The 23,670-nt window shown below is 42.0% G+C and overlaps 1 protein-coding gene across 1 annotated transcript in view; it reads right to left on the bottom strand.

Moving 5' to 3' along the window:
* Positions 1 to 299: 299 nt before the first annotated feature.
* Positions 300 to 23,670, bottom strand: part of FOXO3 (forkhead box O3) — a 98,416-nt gene continuing 75,045 nt past the window's right edge. The window contains exons 2-3 of the mRNA XM_056566265.1: positions 20,483 to 21,897; positions 300 to 1,503 (exon numbers count right to left, since the gene is read on the bottom strand). Of these exons, the coding sequence (XP_056422240.1) occupies positions 20,512 to 21,897 (1,386 nt within the window). The 3' untranslated portion in view covers positions 300 to 1,503; positions 20,483 to 20,511. The remainder of the gene's footprint in view (positions 1,504 to 20,482; positions 21,898 to 23,670) is intronic.

The raw sequence follows: 23,670 nt of genomic DNA, 5'->3' as shown, positions 1-23,670 counted from the left end.
TTAGTTCACAATTCTAACTTTATATTGGCCACGCCATAGGGACGCATGCACTTATCTTTTCTGTGGAGGAAAAAAAAAAAAAAGCTAGTTTGCGTCTTCTTCCTAACACTCATGCATAATGATTCATCTCTGTACATAACAAAATATATTTATATATTTATAGTCATAATGCCATAATGCAAAGGAAAAAGTCTTCATATATCAATCAAGTACAGCATGAATATTATATATATATATATATATATATATATATATATATATATATATATATATATATATATATATATATAGATATAGATATATATATAGATCACTTGTGTCTGTACTTTATATACCAAGTTGCAATAATGTACCATTGATGTTCATTCACAATATGCCCCCCTAAAACTAACAAAAAGTAAAAACCCAAAACAAAGAAACCAGTACAAAAATAATGGACCAAACGTGTTGACGTTTAATATGGAAGGGCCTTTTCAGCAGCACTGTGCTTTCCAGGTAATAGTGTAACCTGAAATCCCTCTTTAAGGGCATTACCTTATTCTTCAATCACGGGTTTCCAAATGTAGAATATACTATTCAAAGCCAAGTGACGGAAGACCCATATAGTGCACTGCTTGGTACACGCACCCCATGTACAGTAATCCTGGTTGTTTTGGTACACCTGCATACACAACATTGCCAATACACTGCTATGTCTGCCTGATCTCCTAGGTTTAAACCCATTCTGGTCATTTGGTGATAAAAAGCGTAAAAACAAAACAAACTAAACAAAGAACCAGGAACAAACTGTATAAACTTCACTGTTCTGGATATATTCGTTAAATACAGCAGTATACACTTGGTTTGGGTGACAGGAAGTAGTACCATGTTAGCAACATATTTATCCCTGAATTGCATCATCAAAACAAAAAGTTTCAAACAGAAATGAGAGTATTAAGTAAAGCGTCTTCAATGGAAAATGTTGCCTTTTTGGCATAATGGAGAGGCAGTAGATTGACTGTTGACTTTCATAAATACTATCAGAAGGTTTGTCTGACAGATTGCAATGAAAAAGGAAAAAAAAAAAGGAAAACTGGGAAAAAAAAAAAAGTAGAATAAAGATTTCATATATGTGATCCTCCCCTAAAAATGAACAGCATGATTTAGGTCTATAGCTGGTGGGGGGTGGGGGTGACGCATGGCAGCTAGGATCTATCTGTTGACAAACACCACTGCATAACAAGACCGTGCCCACAAGAAGAGGACATCCATCTATGTTCTCATCTTGTACAGACATTTTTGCATACTTGTACTTCGGAGGGGAAGGGGGGGGCGATGCACAGATTATCCTGGAAGGAACTTTACTTGAGCTTGAAGGATTTCTGCTAACAGTCATCGCAAGATTAGGACATTGGTGCAGGATTCATGAAAGGGCCATAAGCTGTAAACAGTATCACTGTCCGCTTGCTGACAGCAGATTTGGCAAAGGGTTTCATTTATAGGGTCACATGTCAGTTCCGGGGCCTGTAAAAATAAAAGCAGCATAGTTAGTACTGGAAAATGTACTTCTATCTAGCAATACTCACAGACTACTCTTTGTATAACTTTATGTAGTAGTGTACGTATACTGTGTGCTTCAGGAAAGCTCCCGGTGTAAACAGTAAATTATCCATGGACCCCATTACCCAACGGAGGCCAAAACAGTAACATTTTATTCCTCTAGTCAGGTGGTATACATCAATGCTTACGGTAACAGTGCAATAGTGCAGCAGACCCTCCAAAGGCAGCCAGTAAAATAGTGTAAACTGGTTTGTATGCATATATTTTTTTTTTCATTTATTTTTCTCACAATTAGAGCATTATCTAGGTTTCTACACTGGTTTTTTTTCTAGCATTTTTTGGAATACTGCCATTGCAGTTTTAAACCAAAGCCAAAAGGAATGGGAAATATAAAATTAGGATTTTTACTTCCTACTGAATCCACTTCTGACTTTGGCTTAAATTCTGTAGTGGCAGTTAAAAAAACAAAAAACAAACAAACGCCAAAAGAAACCTGTGTGAAAACCTAGCCTAAGGGTGACAGACGCCCCACAGTATGGAAATTAATCAGTTATAAGTAAACAAAGTGAATAACTTTTTGATTGAAGCACAACGGCTGCATGATATGGCACTGTGGCAGGTGTTGCATTTGGGAACAAAGAATGAAAAGACCTGAATTTCTGGAAAATGTTAGCAGGTATTTTTTAACTTAAATGGGCACTGTCATTTAAAAAGATATTAAATATTCAATTCCTTATGCCAAATAGATAGCCTTTGTAATTGGCTTGCATAAAAAAAAAAAAAAAAACATGTTTTATGTTAGTTTTTCTGCTGTATACATCTGGCCACCAGGGGTCAGAAGCTCAGATGTTTGTCTCCTACTTGTAATGGCAAGTGACCAAACTCCGGAAATGCAGTCTGGCCATAGGCAGTGCATAGTACTCCCTCTCTGCCTTTGTATAATACAGGCGAGAGCGAGCACTCTGCTCAGCACATCCGTGCGTGGCAGGGTTAATCTGCATAACCCTGCCCCCTCCCTGTACATAGCCAGCTGGCCACAGGGTTAATTTGCATAACCCCCCCTCCCTCCCTGTACAGAGCCAGCCGGCCATACATAAAGTGGATGAATAATTGGTTAGCTGCACCCACCATACTACTTTATCCTGGAATGCAGCAGTGGCGCAACGGCAGGTTGCCGTTTAGCAACAGTAGAGCCCAAATCACAAGGCTACCTCTAGTAAAAGGAAGCGATGAAAACCACGCAGACATTTCACGGCACTTTTACCAAAGATCGGTGCAGCTTTTACATTGATTGCTAATGATGATATGGATTAGTGGGTAAATGGCAGTTTAATCCACCAAACTGTGAGCCCATTGACAATCAATTTGAAAACTGGTCCAACTTGAATTAAAACAAAAACATCCCTTTTATGATGACACATTTCCTCTACGTTTTTTACATTTAAAAATGTTTTCTGAGTTTTTGGGGATATTTTTAAAACATTCTCACTGTTTTCACTTGTAGAGATCAGTGTTTAGTAATCCAAGCCTTATCACAAGCAGGAATACAATGAAAAGGGGACATCGATATATAGATAACACAGGATACACCATTTGGAGTAGGTGGAGGTTACAGCTACCCTCCTCCTTCTCCCTGCACAGGTTGCCGAGCATGCCTAGGAAAACTCTCCCTTAGAAGTTAATGGCTCAATTCCAGGCTACTGTTTCTTATGGTCCATATGGCCGCAGTAAAGAATCTCCAACTGCATTAGTTGAAGCAATATGGTTGTCCCAATAATAATGTACAAAAACAGATACAGCCAGATTAGAAAAATGAACATTGCTGAGTATCTGGTAAGCTGTGCTGCCGGACGAAGAAAACAAACAATGTTGGAACATTATTTCTTCTACAAAAATCTTTTAAATGTTCATATCCACAGCTAACATGAGGATACAGGAAATAAGGTTGTGCACAACAATGGTCTCTGTATACACTTTGGATGTTATCGTGATTTATGTTGACTTGTGCTATATGATCTACAGCATATGGTGTGAATTTAAAGAAGAGCAGCAGTGTTGGCATTTTGGTATTTCCCCACGCATAACACTTGCTGTCAGATAAAATTAACTTCCATGCCAATAAAGTAAACCAGAACCAGGCCTGAGATGGAGCAAAATTCAATTTGAACAGCACTGTGGAGTTATCAAAACAGATGTCACCCACTAGAACAGGCTAGAACTCACCTTTCTTAAAGGAACTACTGTCTTAGCTCCAGGATGTGCAGCTGCATATGTACAGAAATGGCATATATAATAGTTCATTTATACAGCGCAAAATCCGCACCACTGTACAGTGTACACTCAAATTGGATGGGAGAATTATCATTTATAACCATTGATAAGGATTGATAACATATTGTGGTTATATAACATTTGCTGTCTAGGATTGACAATATATGATGTGTGACAGACAACATGTACTATGAACAGATAACATTTTCTGTCTAATATTTGGGCAAATTGTTATAGCTATACCCGCTATCTATTAGGGTCAAGCTTTTTTAATTTTTCATCCATAAGAAGAAAGAAAATATCGTCACTCACCATATCGGCTTGTAAGTCTTCTTTATTCAGACATACTCACATATGGGGTACAGGAGAGAGGGATGGTGGGGGGACAGTGGATGGCGACCGAGCTCCTGTTTCGCACGCTTGGCGTGCTTCGTCCGGCCATGGCCGGACAAAGCACGCCAAGCGTGCGAAACAGGAGCTCGGTCGCCATCCATTGTCCCCCCACCACCCCTCTCTCCTGTACCCCATATGTGAGTATGTCTGAATAAAGAAGACTTACAAGCCGATGTGGTGAGTGCCGATATTTTCTTTCTTCTTATGGATGATATTTGAACACTGCTTATATATCTGAGCACTGCCTATGGCATACAGCTACACCAGTATCCATCTGCTAACACAGATCCCAGGACACCTAAGCAGTGCCGAACCATCTCCTTTGTGAACTTTTTACATTTTTATTTGTGCATATATATTTGGTTTTCACCTTTTTTTTTCTACACTGGGAACTTTCCTGATACGGTTACAATACTTACCTTGAATCCAACCATCTATACCTCAATTAACATCTTTATACATCTGGGCATATCCCTCCTGCCTCCCTTCCCCATTTTTTATTTTATCCTGTGCACATTAGTATCAGGAAGGGAACGTCACCGTGGTTGAGGCCATCCTATTAAGGAGATGGGTCCCTCAGAAGGTAGGGACAGTATCAAGGGGGGTTTGAATTGTGTAGGGTGGGCACTTTTCCTATATCCCATCTTCCATCTGAAAACTTGGAAGCAACATCTTAACCCAATCCTACGGTTACCCCACTAACACCTTCCATGCACATCATCACATTATCACATTTTTTAGCCACGTGTGAGATTTTCTGCTTTGTCATATGGTTACCATTATTACCTGTTATGTACCTTTTGAGTAGCTAAATTAAAGGATTGTATTTTATTATTATCCCTAAGGGCAGTCTATTTGTTTCAATGAAGTTTTCCCAAATTAGGTGGTCAGTTCACCGCCCTGGGCAATTGCTATAATCAGACTGGTTGCCAAGGTCAATGACATCTTGCTCTTCTAATGATACATTAGTTGTTGAACCTAATGAAAATGTGGCTTTGGAAGGCATATAGATGGTACAAAGCAGATCAAACTTGATCAAACAGATTGTGTTTCGTGTACAGATGCAAATGGAGTCCTACTATCCTATACTATGGTTACGGTCTTGAACAGTAATGTCCCTAGGTGCAGAGGTTTTCTGTGAGTGTCAGGAGAATATGGAGATTGAACCTATTAGCTGGAGAACAAAGCCAGATGGACAGCTTGCTAAGGAGTACTTTTACAAAAAAGAACCTAGTAAAGGATTTATCATTACATAGAAATATCATAGAAGAAAAGAAAACCTGAACAGCCATGAGATGTGTAGGTGCAAACCAGTTAACATGAATTGCATCTACAGTGAACATCATGTCATTTACTAGAATATTTAGGAATATTCTGCTGTAAATTATCCGTTTTAATTGTACAATTTAGCTAGTTTTATGATATAAAAAGTAGATTTTTGATGACTGGAGCATTACATTTAAAGGCAGGTCATTTATCATACTGTAGGCCAATAAAAAATAAAAAAAACTGCTGTTAATTCCCTTCTTGACATTTATGGTGTATTCAAAGGATAAGCCATAAATGCCCGAGAGATGTAAGTCTCACCTCTGGGGCCAGCACTCTAGTGAGCTACACGGTTTCCATAACTTGGAAGTTACAGAAACAGCATTGCTTGTGGTGCTATGCAGTTTCCATGACTCCCATTTGCTTCTATAGTAAATATGAAAACAGTGTAGAATAGCCCATTTAGTTACATAGTTCATAAGGTTGAAAAAATACCAGAGTCCATCAAGTTCAACTTATAACCCTAATGAGTCCCTACTGAGTTGATGCAGAGGAAGGCAAAAATCCTCTTACTAGAGGTAAAAATTCCTTCCAGACTCCAAATATGGCAGTCAGAATAAATCCTTGGATCAACGTTCTGTCCCTATAGATCTAGTATACATAACCAGCAATGTTATTACTCTCAAAAAATGCATCCAGACCCCTGACCACCTCCTCTGGCAGAGAATTCCATAGTCTCACTGCTCTTACAGTAAAGAACCCCGTCTGTGCTGGTGTAGAAACCTTCTTTCCTCAAGAAGTAGAGGATGTCCCCTTATTATAGATACAGTCCTGGGTATAAATAGATCATGGGAGAGATCTCTGTACTGCCCCCTGATATATTTATACATAGTTATTAGGTCGCCCTAATAATGGACGGGCTCTCTAATTTTGGAGAAGGGCTTGCGATAGACTGTATATTTTGTGCATTTTTTTTTATTGTAACACATTTGCACTTTTTCATGCACTTTGGATGATTTGAGAGCATGTTCCTCGGCTCTCAAGAAAAACCCTGTAACTGTCAAGATGGAAATACCCATTAAATGTCCCACTGCCTCAACTGCACCTCTATTAAAGATCAACAGAAACATAGGTTTCATGACACTTGATAATCACTTCCAATCAAGAGCCTTCATCTCTAATTGCCAGTTTTGCTCAGTTCCTACCTGGGCAGAGACTAGCTGCTACGATTGCTGAAGAAGGAAAAAGATGTTCTGCAGCGGCGCTGCCCTTCTGAGATCAAATTTCAGATAGAGTCCGGTATGGTAAAAATAGTCACATATATTGTGCATACCTCTCCCAAATGTGCTCCAAAGGAAGGGCAAACGGTGAACCAGCAACAGGCTGATAGATGCCCAAGGCTCCTTGATGTGAGAGGGGTGATGGGTCAAGCCTTCACCCAGGGATGTGGAAATCCTATAGCCCGACGCCCGGGACAAGTAGTTTTGGGTGCCGGGCAGGTGAATTGTTTATAGATTTAGTCCTGTATCGGGCGAGCAGGGACAGACAGACGTCCCCCTTATTTTTCTTTAATGTCGGTGTGAGGCGCAGGAGCCGATGGAAGTCTCCACCTCACACCAGCACTCAGAGTGTATGGAGGGGGCGGCGGCCTCCAGCTGACTGCAGAGACCCCTTATCTCCCCTCCCGGAGGATGGAGGACGCAGCTCAGAAGACACAGCAGGGTGAGAGACAGCTCCGTGCACAGCTCCATCCCCCGCACACAGCTCTATCCCTCCCCCTGATCTGTCTCCACAGGACCTAATCCACCACGGGGAGGTTGCTTGTTTGCACGGGGAAAACACAGAGCAGGGGGGGGGGGGGAGGGGGAGGACGGAAATCTCACCTCACACCAGCCGGGACTACAGCTCTGATGTCCACTCATGGCGGCTCAGGTGAGGAGACAGAGAATACAGGCGGCGGCAGGAAGGGTGGTTGTATATGAATGGTGTGTGTATGTATGATGGGGGGGCAGCGGCAGGTGTATGTATGAAGTGTGCATATGTATGGTGTATATCAGTGTTTCCCAACCAGGGTGCCTCCAGCTGTTGCAAAACTACAACTCCTAGCATGCCCTGGGCATGCTGGGAGTTGTAGTTTTGCAAGAGCTGGAGGCACCCTGGTTGGGAAACACTGGTGGATATGTATGGTGTGAGTGTATGTGTGTATGATGTCTATGTAATGTTTGATGTGTGTATAATGTCTAAGTGTGATGTGTGTATGTGATGTATGATGTGGGGTGGGCAGCGGTAAGTGTATGTATGATGTGTGCATATGTATGGTGTATATGTAGGGTGTGAGTGTATGTGTGTATGTAATGTATAATGTGGGGGGGGGGGGGGCAGTGGCAGGGGTGTTTGTATGTATGATATGGGGACAGTGGCTGGTGCATGTATGATATGTGTATGCATGAATGTTTTGTATAGGAGCGGACTGTCACGTCGGGCATTAGGGCAGTTGTGCCATCTAATTTTATTTATTTTTAGTGGCACCCGCACTAAATTGCACCCCCAGAATCCTGCCCCCTTCATACTCAGCCGACGACCAAGAGCCCCACGGATGCAGACAAACACGCCCAAACCAAAACTACAACTCCCAGCATGTTGGACCATAACCTAAACTGTAGAACTATAAAGTGCAACATGCTGGGAGTTGTAGTTTTGGTTCGGGTCAGCTGCAGAGCCATAGGCTGCATCAGGGCATGCTGGGTGTTGTAGTTACTAACTGCAATTCCCAGTATTCCTTGACACATCCTATGGCTCTGCAGCTGACACAAACCAAAACTACAACTCCCAGCATGTCCCACAATAACCTTAACTGTACTATACAGTGCAACATGCTGCAACACCCACACAATCATAGGCTGTATCAGGGCATGCTGGGAGTTGTAGTTATCTAGTAACTAAATGCAACTTCCAGCATTTTCTGACACAAAATGCAGCACATAAACTGGAGAAGCAGAACCCCCCCCCCCCCCCACATAAGTCCCTATCGAGACTGAAAAATAGTGATTAAAATATTTTTTAAAGTGCGTATACATGTGAATAAGCCCCTTTCCTAATAAAAGTTTCCAATTTTCTTTAAATAAAAATAATGTACAAAAATAAACATAAGTGTTATCGCTGCATGTGGAAATGTCCAGAGTATTAAAATATAATGTTAATTAAACCGCACGGTGAACGGTGTAAATGTAAATAATAGTCCAGAATTGCTCGTTTTTGGTCACTTCATATGAGAAATTTTTTATAAGGTGATCAAAAAGTTACATCTAGACTTTTCTGGGCTTGGCTCTGGTGTAAAAGGAGCTACAGCTCTCCCCCCGCTAATATCCTGACATTCTGCGATCGCCTATTAAACCATTAGATTACCGCTGTCAGCAGTGTCTAAAGGATCTTATATCCATCCCTGGTGGTCTAGTGGGGGGGGATCAGACTATTTTGGTGAAAATTATTTTATCTGCCAGGACAAGTGGATTTTCTTGAGGGACAAGTAGATTGTGTTCCGCTTTAGTCCCTTGGACAAGTAGTTTTTTTTTTAATTTCCACACCCCTGCTTCACCCTTCCCCCCTCACACATCAAGTTCCTTCACGCTGCAGCCTGAAATCTCCCGTCTGACCCCACACGGAGGGGTGATATGCCTTTTCCAAAAGTCCCCCCGGTGAGCGCACGTCACACGGGGATAAAAGTGGGCAATTATACCCACGGAATCACACAAGGCGCTGTCCTCTCCCTTGTCAAAAAAATTAAAAACACTGATGGCAATAGATTATATGCCACATCCACATAATAAACTCAATCCTGAAATTACTTTATAAAGAAAAATAATGTGCCATGTCCCCTACCCAAATGTTGCCTGAAGAGTTGCTATGTTTAAATTGTAAACAGTAATGTGTATGAGATTAAAGGAGTACTCTGGGATACGGTTTTTATTTTTAGCCACATTTCCAATTTGCCCATTATGAAAAACAACAATTCTGCTCCCCCTGTGCCTCCATTGTCACGCTGCGATCCCTGATGCACTATTCCTTCTGGTTACCTGTGGTTAGTGATGGGATGAGTGGCAGTGATGTAATGAGCACCAACATCAGGAATTAGACTGCTGTGAGGGCTCAATACGTCACATTGATGCTTAGCCAATCATTGGCCAAGGTGGGACATTTCTGCGGCCAGCGATTCGCTGAGCTGCAGCGTGGCATATTGACCACAAAGAACCAGGAGGAGGAACACACCAGGGACAGTAGCGGGATAATGGAAACAAGAAGGCATAGCAAATTATCTCATAGCACACAATGCCGGTACAGCATTATCGCTACCAAACACCAAACAGTGTCTACGCATCAATATAGGTCTTTATAATTTTACTAAAGGCTGTCAAAAATATTGCACTTATTGGCCATACTGTATTACACTAGACCAGGTATAGGCAACCTTTGGCACTGCAGATGTTTTGGACTACATCTCCCATGATGCTCTTTCAGCCAAAATGCTGCCAAAGCATCATGGGAGATGTAGTCCAAAATATCTGCAGTGATGAAGGTTGCCTATGTCTGCACTAGACTATGTCAACATAATAATAAATTACAATAAATCAAATCAATAAACGGATATACCTATTCATCATAATATTAATAATTTCTAAAAGGTAGAAAATGTATCTACGGTATATCTATAAGATACACTGTGTATTCTTTTATCCCCCATAGAAATCAATGCATAAGTGTGGGTAGACCAGTAACTAGTATAAAGCAACACTTTATAGAGATGTTGCTATGACAGCAAAGGGCTTGCTTGAGTCAGATACTAAAATGGGCACCTATTGATTCCCGGAAGATATTATTGCAAGCTCACTGGACAAAAGAAAAATCAAAGTCTAGAGTCCAGCTCCTTAGGCTAGATTCACACATGACATTTTCATTGTTTGAGATGAAAACAGAAATAGATACAAAAAAGAGCAGTCTTTCCTCTATACAATTAGGGCCCATTCACACTATGAAATTGTGTATAGCAGCCTCCCATTGTCTTCAATGGAATTTGACTGCACCCTGTGGAAATTCTAATTTTATTACAAGACTGGAGGCTCCATTTTGCATACTCTTCTTTTACTACTCAGGTGTTAGCAGCAAGGTATAATCACAAGGTACATAGAAAAAAACGTTACATATGCAAATAAGGTGTGTCAGGTAACCAATCAGGTGCTAGCATAGGTGATAAGAGACAAGGTAACATACAATACTTCCTCTTCTTTGCTGCTCCGCTCAGAAGTTAAGTATTCATCAATTTTGCTCTTGTCTCATATACTTTTATAACGTTTTTTCTCACATTAATTCACACTATATATATATATTGTGAGTATTATCATACATATATATATATACATTCTACAGTTTTTCATCACCTTTTTGTCACCATACCAATACTGCCGTCCGTTCCATTATCCTCTTATCACCACATATAACATATATACACTTTCCCAAGCTTTCCCCTGGGTTTATCTTACTTTCGCTTCCTCACTCTTATCTCCGTTTCTTATACACTCCTCTTTCAAGAAAATACCCATTAATCTTCCCCTCGGTATCGCTGGTCTTGGCACCGCCGGACTTCTAGTGATATCACGTGAGCTGGTCCTCAGCTTCGCGCTCTTTCACCTCACGTTCTGTGACTGAAATTCCTGTCAGTCAGAACTTGGTTACTCCGGAGACGGCCGCGTCAGCATTAGCTAGTGCATCTCAGTCATTCTTAGCCTGTGACGCCACCTACTGGTAAAAACCGGTATTTACCATCCAATATTGCGAATTGGATAGGAGAAATAGGTTTACTCCTTGTGTCATATATATATATAATTTAATCTATACATATATAATTCCCCATATATATTCTCCATATCATTCAGTATATATATATACTACAATATGGCCGACGAGGATACATCTAAGGATATGGGGTCCAATTGTAATTTTCAAATTATGGATGGCAACGCCATACAATCTATGGTGAACCTGTCGGTTCAAAATGCAATGTCCAGCATACCTGAAATTGTGGCTCAATCAGTAGCCTTGGTCATGTCCCATCCTAATTACCAAAAATCCCCCAAAGCTGAACCATCTACCCCGTCGGATCAATTTTGGTCCGCGGAGGATTCCACATCCAAACTAGCCAAAGGATGGGGGAAATCTGGGAAGGCCTCCCATAAACGGCCTATGCCCACTACCGGTCCTTCAAAATCTTATAAAAAGTCTAGAGTGACTAAGGATCAGGTCCCTTGTCCTGCTACTACAAAGAGCAGATATACTGATGCTAAAAAGTCGCATCCCATACCCTCCACCCGGGAGGAGAAACATGACAGCCGGGTTAAGAGAGTATCCCGTAGAGAGAAACCGGACTCTTACAACACTTCCCCTGACCAATCCTCATCTGAGGAAGGGGAGATTTCTGAGGGGTATTCAGACTCCGAGTATGAGGACATCTCTGAGAATGAGGAGTCTCCAGTAACAACTGAGATCCCCAAGTCAGTTATTATGGACAGTGCGGGTACTCCGTACTTTGACCCCAGTCTACTTAAACACCCCCGTTCTGGGGAATGGGAACCTCAACCCCAGGTATCCCAATTTTTGAACCTTTGGGTAAGGAAACCCATTGATAAGGCTACCCGCAACAGACTACGGGCAGAATGCCCACGACCTAGTATCCCTAACAAACTATCCATTACTCCAGAGATCGATCCTCCACTGGTTAAATACCTTAATAATACGGGTAAAAACCCCAAAAAAGGAGTAGATCGATCCTTCAGGACGATCCAAGACAGATTTTTGGACCTACTTGGCCCACTGGCAAAAATTTTAGACCTCACAGAGGAAGCCAATACCTCGGGTAACCCAGTGAATTTAGAGGTCCTAAAAGGCTGGGCTCAAAGGGCCCTATGCATTTTTGGTGGCATTAACACTACCATCTGCACTGAACGCAAGAGGTCCATCCTTTTAAAATTGGATCCACAATTAATTAACTTAGCCACAACAGAACCGGATTCCCCCACTGATGGACTCCTCTTCGGTGATGACTTCATCAAAGAGATAAATAAATATGTGTCTCTCTTTTCATCACTAAATAAAGCCCAATCTTCCCTCAAGAAGGTTTTTCAACCTCGGGTTTTACCCAGGGCTGGGAAAAGAAGGGGCAATTTTCCCAGCCGCCAGTCTCAGGAGAGACAATATAATCGTGCCCCCCCAAGACCAGACAGGTTCCAAAATCCTGCCCCTGCCTATCAACCCAGTCCCTTCTTCCCCACAAGAGGAAGACCATGGAGAGCCAGAGGTCACCGCGGATACCCCAGATCCAGACCCAACAACGGTAAGTCCTTATCCGATGTTTTCTTCCCCACTTCCATTGGGAGGAAGGATTGCATATTTTTCCCATACTTGGGCCATGGTAACATCCGACCCTTGGGTCCTAAACTCAATCCTAGGTTATCAGATAGAATTTGTCCAAACTCCAATTCAATGTTCAATTCCACAACCAATTCATTTCTCAGAGGAGAACAAATCCCTTATAGAAACAGAAATCAAGGAGTTGATTTCCAAAAATGCAATCATTCAGGTACCCTTACATTCTCAGGGTTTCCTGAGCAACCTTTTTCTAGTGAAAAAGAAGGACGGGGGATACAGACCTGTCATAAATCTAAAAAATTTAAACAATTATGTGATCTATCAACATTTCAAGATGGAGGGCATCCACCTTTTGAGAGATCTGCTATTACCAGACGACTGGCTAGCGAAAATAGATCTCAAGGATGCATACCTCACAGTTCCAATACATCACGAATCTCAACCATACCTCCAATTTTTATGGAAGGATCAAAGATGGCAGTTCACCTGCCTACCATTCGGCCTATCCTCGGCCCCATGGTGCTTTACAAAGCTACTCAAACCAGTCGTGGCAGTTCTAAGAGCACGTGGAGTCCGTCTGATTATATATCTGGACGATATACTTCTTATGGCCCAATCTTTATCTCTAATTCGACTCCACATTCAATGGACTCTATCTCTTCTCTCCAATCTGGGCTTTATTATCAACACGGAAAAATCCATCCTTGCTCCCTCCAAGGAGGTAGAATTTTTGGGGTTCCTGATAAACACCCAATATGCCCTACTCAGCCTCCCTTCCAGGAGGATGAAGACCATTCGGAGGGAAATTTATTCCATCCTAAACAAACAAACAGTCTCTCTTCGTTCCATAGCCCGGGTAGTGGGTCTCCTTTCTGCTTCAATCCAAGCAATTTTCCCAGCCCCGCTTCATTACCGAGCTCTCCAACGTCTAAAAGCGCATCATCTTCGAAACGGCTTAGGATATTCAGACGAAATAGCCCTAACCCCAGATACCAAAGAAGAACTTCTTTGGTGGCTAAAACATCTTCAAGTTTGGAATGGAAAGACTATCTTCAATTCTGTTCCAGATCTGATTATAGAATCAGATGCCAGTCGTTCAGGTTGGGGGGCCCGATGCGGATCCTCTTCAACAGGAGGAAAATGGTCTCCAGAAGAATCTCTATTTCACATCAACTGTTTGGAATTACTGGCAGGGTTCTTCGCTCTCAAGAGCTTTGCGAAGAACAGATCAGATTGTTGCATCCTCTTACGGATGGACAATATCTCCGCAGTACAGTATATCAACAAACTTGGTGGTACGAAATCTTTTCTTCTGGCCAACATCGCCAAAGATCTTTGGCACTACTGTCTTCACAGAAACATCACCATCAAGGCAGAATACTTACCAGGTCTTTCCAATATCATCGCGGACTGGAACTCCCGTTTCCTTACGGATTCCAGCGATTGGCAATTGGATCCTCAGATATTCAATCGCATCAATTCCTTGTGGGGTCCTTTCCTCCTAGACCTCTTTGCATCCCGATTGAATCGACAGATTCATCGCTTTTACAGCTGGCGTCCCGATCCGGAGGCAGAGGGCATAGACGCCCTCCTCCAACATTGGCCCTTGGAGAACCTTTATGCATTTCCTCCCTTTATCCTGATTCCGAGAGTTCTCCTTCTCATAAAATCTCAGAAATCAACAGTAACTCTCATCACTCCTTGGTGGCCAACACAATCTTGGTTCCCTCAGATTCTGGAAATGCTTATCGATTTCCCTCGCTTACTTCCTTCTCATCCTTTCCTACTGCGGGATTCTCTAGGGAACCCTCATCCTCTCATAACATCCAACAATCTTCTGTTGATAGCCTGGTGTGTTTCGGGTCACCAGACCCGGGTTTCGGACTTTCTAACTCATCTAGAGAAATCCTCTCAGACGCCTGGGCTCCAGGTACCAGATCTGCTTACAGATCAGCCTGGAAAATTTGGTCTGGTTGGTGCATGCAACGGGGTTTGGATCCCGTACATGCACCTTTAAATCATATTATAAATTTTTTATCTTCATCTTTTGATACGGGAAAAGCTTACCGTACCATAAACGTCTATAGATCAGCCATTTCCTTCTACCACGCTCCTATTAATTATATATCTGTGGGTAAACATCCCTTAATTTGTAAATTACTAAAAGGCATAAAATTCAGACGTCCACCCTTACCCAGATACCAATCTACCTGGGATGTGAATATTCTCTTACAATATTTGAATTCCTTAGGTGATAACCATTCCTTTACATTAAAAGTACTATCTTTTAAATTAACGGCCCTCCTTTGCTTGATATCCCTTAAACGAATTTCGGATGTCAGAGCCTTAGATATATCTCACAGACAGTTCTTACCTGATGGTGTTCGTTTTTCTATATACAGACTTACTAAAACTTCTCTTCATTCAGTATTCTATCCATCTTTCCCTCAACAGACACATCTCTGTGTAGTTTCATGCCTACAGGCTTACGAACAAAGAACACAATCTTTCCGTAACCCTTCTGACACTCAATTACTCATTTCCTTCTGTAAACCTTACCGTCCTGTTTCATCCCCTTCTTTGGCCAGATGGATGAAGCAGATTATGCAATTGGCAGGTATTGACATTTCTATCTTTAAAGCCCACTCCTCCAGAGGAGCCATGTCCACTAAGCTGAAACAATCAGGGGTATCCCTTTCGGATATTCTTAAAGCCGCCAATTGGAGTTCCGAATCAACTTTTAAAACCTTTTATTTCAGACCAGACTCGCATGTTTCTATGGCAATTGTTTAAACTTGTATATATCCTGTCATATTTTTATTCAAGTTTCCTTTCTATAGCTTTAAACTTGCAAAATGGAGCCTCCAGTCTTGTAATAAAATTGGGGATTTTCCTAGTCCCTTATGACGGAAAATATAGATTTTATTAAAGACAGGAGGCGAACATTTTCCCTCCCTTTATCCCTTCCCTTTATTATTATTATATTATCTTTGTTCTTTCAGTGTAACTTTTGGTTTGACAACTATCTTCGAGTCAACAGAACACTTGGCTACCTACATCTTCTAGGACTTGTTTCCAGTTCATAAAGTTGCTCCAGTTCATCGCTCAAAGGAACTTTCCTCCACGTGATTTCCGACCTCAAGGACAAAATTTTTTTGTGTGGACTTTACTCCATCTATATATATTTTCTTGTTTACCAACAAGAGGACTTTAGCGTTTTTTCTGTTATGTTTTAGGTTTATGCTATACTATATCGTTATACTGTGACATCAAAGAAGAGGAAGTATTGTATGTTACCTTGTCTCTTATCACCTATGCTAGCACCTGATTGGTTACCTGACACACCTTATTTGCATATGTAACGTTTTTTTCTATGTACCTTGTGATTATACCTTGCTGCTAACACCTGAGTAGTAAAAGAAGAGTATGCAAAATGTTCGCCTCCTGTCTTTAATAAAATCTATATTTTCCGTCATAAGGGACTAGGAAAATCCCCAATTCTGGACAAATTCTAGGTCAAAGGAACAAACATATTCATTAGTTCTGGATTTTGACAGCACCCGCTGCAGAAGGAATCTTCTCCTGGAATATTTCAAGGTGGAGATTCCGTAGTTTAAATGGGCTTTTAGAGACACTCCTGGTTTTGGTTCAACTCATGGCTTTAAAAATGACACTAGTAACTGCATGTGTGAACCGAGCCTTCGTGCACATTTACAATACAGAATGTACACTCGGAGAAATTTTGGGCAGACGTCCCATGGACAGCAGCGTCGGACATGTGCCATCACAACTGACTGCAATGCATTTCTGAACGGATCCACTAAAAGAACTAACACCACATGGCGTTATGGAGTCTGTAATTTGAACTTCCACAGCAGAAATTTAGCAGTGTGCACAGTCCAGCAGAATCATATCATAAACAATGGGAGGCTGCTGCACTGGAATTTTCAAGCATAATTTCTAAGCAAAATTACACTTGGAAATTCCATAGTGTGAACCTCAAAAGGTGCATTCCCATCACACTGATCCCATAACAATCATGGCAGAAATACCATATCCATTCAAATGCAATGGCCAGGATTGTGTATGTCTGCCGACGTACACAATTATAAGAACATCATAGAAAAACCTGCTTGGGATCCACATCTAGCAGACATTTCTGGGTCTAAAGTCATGTTCACATGTATTATGACACTACTTTTGTGGTATATGTCAGCATACCAGCAGAATGTTGCTGTTATACAGTCTGCAGAGCCTGTGAAGAGGCAGAGTCATCACTATATGGTCACTGTTTGGGGAACATTAGTCTGTTTACAATGGTTTTATATGGTAATATTATCCCATCACTATTTGGGGGTAATGTGTAGTGGATTTTATATAATAACAGTATGATGGCATTAGTCACTCCAGTAATAATATGTCACCCTGGTGTGGAGGTATTTTATGTTCTAAACCCAAACCCATGAGAAAATCCTGTGTGCACCCCTAGTAAGTGGCGATGCATACACCACCATTCTCTTACATTCACTGGCCGGGGGAATGCAAAATATTCTGCCTTGCCTGCGTGCCTTCAAACCCCGCTACACCACAACACAATATCTCGTCATGGAGGGGTGTGTAGGGAGGCACCAAAAAGGACATTCGCCTGTGTAGTCAAAAATCCTTGCATCAGCCCTGATAGAAAGGGTTAACAAGCATCTTACTGACTAATAGTTGTGGTAAGTTTGTGAAAAATAACAAACCCGTTTACCTACTCTTGTCTTCATATATACTCAAATAAAAGATCTTGCAAATTGTGTGTCATGTGCTTTTTTTTTGTATTCAAAGATTACAAAACAGCAGAATTACGGTATTAGCATTTCATAAGGAAGGACTTGTTCACACACTGCAGATATAGTACATCTTTTCTATGTGTCCGTCCCCCCCCCCCACACCAAAATACTATGAAATGTGTCTACCTAATGACGAATCCACATTGGAGGACAAAAGTTGTGAGTACAGTGGTCCCTCAACATAGGATGGTAATCCGTTCCAAATGGACCATCGTTTGTTGAAACCATCGTATGTTGAGGGATCCGTGCAACGTAAAGTATAGGACAGTGGTCTCCAACCTGCGGACCTCCGCAGGTTGAAGACCACTGGTATTGGAGGTTATACTCAACTGTCCCCGCCGCTCCGGACCGTCACCGCTGCCCTGGATGTCGCCGTCCATCGCTGTCGCCGCGTCCCCGGGGTGTCCCCAGCACTCCGGCAAGGCCTCTGCTTCCCCGGCATCCTCGCTCTCCGTCGCAGTCATCACGTCCTATTGGATGACGGGGCGGTGTGCGACGATGCCGGGGAAGCAGAGGCCTTGCCGGAGTGCTGGGGACACCCCGGGGACGCGGCGACAGCGATGGACGGCGACATCCAGGGCAGCGGTGACGGTCCGGAGCGGCGGGGACAGTTGAATATAACCTCCAATACCAGTGGTCTTGGATGACGACGATGGAAAGCGATGGAGAGCGCTGACGATGCAGAGGATCCCGAAGAGGACGCATCGAAGCCCGAGGACAGGTAAGTGATCATCAGCGGACCACAGGGGGCACCATAAACGGCTATCCGGTGTCGGCTGAAGCAGTCTGCGCTGCCGGATAGCCGTTTATGCGATGGCCCTGACATACAAAAGCATTGTATGTTGATGCTGCCTTCAACATGCGATGGCCTCTGAGAGGCCATCGCATGTTGAAATGATCGCATGTCGGGGCCATCGTAGTTCGGGGGGTTACTGTATTGGTATAATATTTTCTGATAGCCTCTATTACTGCTTATCACATTAAACGGTTTGTTATCTTGATACGGAATGTAATATTAGCAAAGGAAATCTGAGGAAACACTATGACAATTTTACTATGTTTATTTAAAGAGGATATAGTGTACCCACTAAACCGCAACTCAAAATTAAAGTTTTATTAAAACATATTAAAATAAACCCATAGCAGTGTCTCCAACAGGTAGGTTATGGGCAGCTGAAGTGTAAATTTACTATAAACATCACATGCAGCATTTTGCTGCAGTTTTTCTTTCTTTTTTTTTTACAAAGCCATAACTGGATCCAGCAAGAAGTGTAAGCCATTCCATTATAATCCTCATTCCTTTTGTTGGGCTTTTTATGGCCTGAAATAAAACCAAACCCCATAAAAACTTCCACCTCATTTTTCTCCATGATGTCGTTTTTGGGTCTTGTTTTTCTAAAATAGACAGTCTAAGATTGCACCAGATTTTTAATCGTGGATCAGGCTGTATTAAAGTATGGCGAATCTTACACTGTCTACTCTAAGTCTGCTGCACTTATTATCAATTCGTTGGAAAATATTATGAGTTTTTTTTGTTACAGTTTAAGCCCCACCCCTGACACCAATGCCATGTAAAAATAAAAAGCTCTAAATGCTTTGAAAATGAACCCATTGCAACGCATTAAATATGGTCAAATCTGCTGACAGGTTACTTTATATGTAGTAAAAGCCATTATCGAGAAGGCAAAGTTTATTCATTATATTTATAGGGAATATTCTGTGGTTGCTGTTTGTGCTGCCTATTTGACTTTTGTATGAAGCAATCAAATCACAGCATAATAACAATGCAGTAGAAGAGTCTGACCTTGTCGGAACTAGTGACCTTTCCATTCATCTCATTATCTTAATTAAAAAAAAATGTTGTATAACAGCAGTGACAAATGAGGGTAAGTAAGAGTGCTTCTTTACAAAGTAATGTTTTACATTTTTGGGAGTAATTATTACTGAACAAACCTAAAAAAGATTTTATTAATTACTACTCAAAAATTTTTATTTCATGTATTTTCAAAAACAGATAATTTCACTGCTGGGGACCTCCGCAATATAGCATGCGGCACCCACCTGTTTCTGCTCCGGAAGCACTGGAAGGTCTGGGTCCCGACCACCGGAACGGAAGTCCGTGACGTCACGACTCCGCCCCCGTGTGACGTCACGCCCCGTCCCCTCAATGCAAGTCTATGAGAGGGGGCGTGATGGCCGTCACACGCCCCCTCCCATAGACTTGCATTGAGGGGACGTGGCGTCACGCGGTGGCGGAGTCGTGACGTAACGGACTTCCGTTCCAGTGGTAGCGACCCAGACCCTCCAGTGCTTCCAGACAAGAAACCCCGCTATCAGACATCTTATCCCCTATCTTTGGATAGGGGATAAGATGTCTAGGGGTGGAGTACCCCTTTAAATACATTACAAAGACACTATATGTGGCTACAAGTCACATCTTAATCACAGGCCTTATAAACCCAAACTGAAAATATACAGCCGTATTACGCTCATCTAAAACTAGGTGTGAATGTTTTATTCTTAGAGCTGGGCAATAGATCATTTTTTTATGAAGACTTTAATCAAAATCATCTAGAAAGAATGATGGCAAGAGGCAGAGATGTGTGATGGTGGTCATACATGCCAACTGTATTTTCAAAAAGGAAATAAAAACTACAATTTGGCTAAAAAAGTGTTCAAGGTAAAAATAACTTGATTGATTATCTGGAAGCTATAGCCAAGTATAGACAATTATTGGGGTAACTTATATCATAGACATCACTGACCTGGCAAGGTCACTCTTCAATCACTGTCATCAACCTGGTACCCAACTTTGTGATGATGTCTGCTTAGCACCTGTGAAGTTTCCCACAGTTAGACTGACATTCTGTGCAGAGATAAGGGAGTCAAAGTTAAAATCCAGCCCATCTGCATCCATTAGTTCGTTTCGAATAATAGTTTCCATGTCGCATTCCAAGCTCCCATTGAAAATTTCCAGGTCCAAGTCAGTTGGGAACTTTTCATGCACTGGAAGGTTCATGCCTGTGGAGTACAAGGACCCTGAGAGCGTGTCTGAGAGGGCTTGCATAGAATGAGTGACTGAGGACTGCTGCTGGTGTTTGGACGAGTCCAAGTTGTTGCTGTCATTTAAACCAATATTATTTATGCTGTTTGACAAGGCACGGCTGCCACCAAGAAATGAGCTATGGGACTGCTGCTGGTGGTGAAGCAAATTTTGATTAACCAAACCTCCACCTTGGTTGGACGGGGCAGCAAAAGACATCATAGGGTCATTCCTCAAAATGATATTTCTACGGGAATTCTGAGCAGTGACTGCAGTACTGGCTTGGGACATAAGGGGGTCAGACTGAGTCATTAATACATCACTATGGCTAAGTGAGTCAGTGGTAAGAAGGTCCTGCAGAGACTGATTACTGTAATGATTTATGGAAGAAAATGTTGCTTGTTTGTTCTCTTGTATGGTTTGCATTGGGGACTGACGCAGAGAGGTCAAGGGGAAATTGAAGCTACTTGTGTTATTGAAGCTACTGGATGGTGAGCTGAGGCTTGAGCCCTTAGTGCCATAGGTAAAGCTGGAACTTCTTTGCATACCCACACCAGGAGATGACTGCTGAGAAGTAAGGGAAATGTCATCCAGCAAATCGTCCATAAGGTTATCTGATAGACCATCATTTAAGTTCATAGTTCCAGCCATATCCGTTATCCTTGGCAACTCCACCGTGGTTGGTTTACTTAAGGATGGAGACATGCTGCCAGGACTATACAACATGGGGGATATAGGAGAGTCGTCATCTTGAACGTCATCAAGTTCAGTGGTAGCTGGAATTGGAGATAAACGACCACTTATCGTGCTGGCATTAGAGTTTGTACGAGAGCGGAAATCTGTCCAGGCATCTAACTCATCACTGCTGCGTGAAGTAGGGCTTCCTGGCCACTTGAGTTGAGAAGGACTATCATCACTGGCTTCTTGGGCCACCTGTATAGACGCTTTTTTCTTTGCCGCTCTTCCCCGGCTTTTAGTGTATTTGTTACTGTTGTCCATAGACACAGCACGCCGTCTTGGTGCCTTTCCACCTTTCCCCCCTTCGGGGTTGATCATCCACCAGGAGCTTTTTCCAGTGCCCTCATTCTGAACTCGGATAAATCTGCTGTGCAGAGACAAATTATGTCGTATTGAATTCTGGAGGAAATAAGGAAAAAAGGACAAGTTAGATAAAGCCTGTGAATACATAAATAGCTTCTAATATCTTCATCAAATTGCAGAACCTATTTTCTCTATGCGCACATTTCCCCTTGGGTGAATGTATTTGTCATAATCCCCTCCACTATCGTTGATGGGTGACTCTGCTATGTAATCATTATCCTTTCATTCAATAATCAGTCTTCGTCCATCACCTTCAGTGCATTATAGCAGAACATTTTCAAAGTCACAAAGAATGGAAGAGATTTCTAGTACTTTTATCTAGCCTGCTGTATAAACAGGGGAATGAGCGATATCAGTTGTTGTACAACAATTTTAAATCTATTATAAAAAAAAAAGAAAAAAAAGGTAAATCCATTATTGTGATTTTTTTTTTTTATCTAGGTGAACTGCCAACTGCATAGCAAGGAAAGGCAGCTAATACAATAAGATGTTCTTTTCATTAATATCTAAACACATTTAAAGAACAGTCCAGGGCTCTTAAATGCTCTTGCAGGCAACATTGATCTTTCCAGCATATCCTTAAAGTGTACCAGTCATTTCAGGTAACTTTTAGGATTTATTTCTGGGCATCATATAATTTGTATATGATATTTTTTTTAAATCAGATTTCTGGTCTGCAGGCTTCACCTCTGATTTTTAGCTGTCCCTGGGCTAGTGGGTGGATCCTAACCACTATGATGTCTTCCATACACTACACACAGACAGAAGAGGGGATCCTGCTTTTCTTTGTCTACATACACAGCCTAGGTAGCAGCAGCAGCATAGAGGACATTATAGAGCAGCACTGAGTAGTCTAAGCTGTGACAGTCACAGTTTAACATGAAACTATTTGGCCCGATACGGGAGGATCAATGGTTTCTATAAACACTACCTTTTCGACTCTCCAAATGTACCAACCATGTGGAGGCGGCTCGCAAACTCAGGTATAGGTGGTACTATACTCCTGACCGTCTATCACGAATATATCCACAAACCAATCCTACATGCTGGAGGTGTGGCGACCAAGTGGGGACCTATCACATCAGGTGGTCTTGCAGTGTAATAGCTCTGTTTTGAATCAAGGTTTTCCACCTGCTCATTAACGCCTTGGACATGGGGTCCGAGTATAGCTCTACTTTCATTGAATGTGCAGGACTTACCTGTGGACGCTAGAACCATTGTTTTTCATGTCCTCACCGCAGCTCGTACCCTAATAGCATCTATATGGAAGACCAAGGACTCTCCGGATATTCCCACGTTAATTGTTAAAGTGAACTTTTCCTGCACAATGGAGAGACTCATGGCTCGCAAAAATGGTAGGGAAATGGACTCTCTCAATAAGTGGGATATATGGCTATGCTCTGGACTTAACGGACAGGCCAGCTAGGTCACACATTCAATGGTCAGCTCTAGCTCTCTTTAGGATTCACTGTTTTGGACCCTGATATTCTCCATGCTCATATTAGCATTGTCGCCTTAATCTATAGAACACTCAGTCCGAATTAACGACTATGCACTTCCTTATACTTATTTTTTTACTTTTAGACTTGATAAGTATACATACCTATAACTATGCTATAATATGCATCTCCAATGAGGTGTGCTTTTGTTCCCCCCCCCCCCCCCCCCCGGCCCTCCTTCTTGTCTCCCCCTTGGTGTGACTCACCTCTTGTACTCACTATTCCTGAATGTTTCCTGGTTATTGTTTTATAGTGGACATTGCTATGTCCTTATACCTGACTTTTTTTGTAAAACCTTTATAAATAAAGT

This window comes from Hyla sarda, chromosome 3 (assembly GCF_029499605.1).
Source record: "Hyla sarda isolate aHylSar1 chromosome 3, aHylSar1.hap1, whole genome shotgun sequence".
Classification (NCBI taxonomy): Eukaryota; Metazoa; Chordata; class Amphibia; order Anura; family Hylidae; genus Hyla; species Hyla sarda.
Note: the sequence above shows the minus strand (reverse complement) of the source record. Positions and strands in the feature narration are given on the sequence as shown.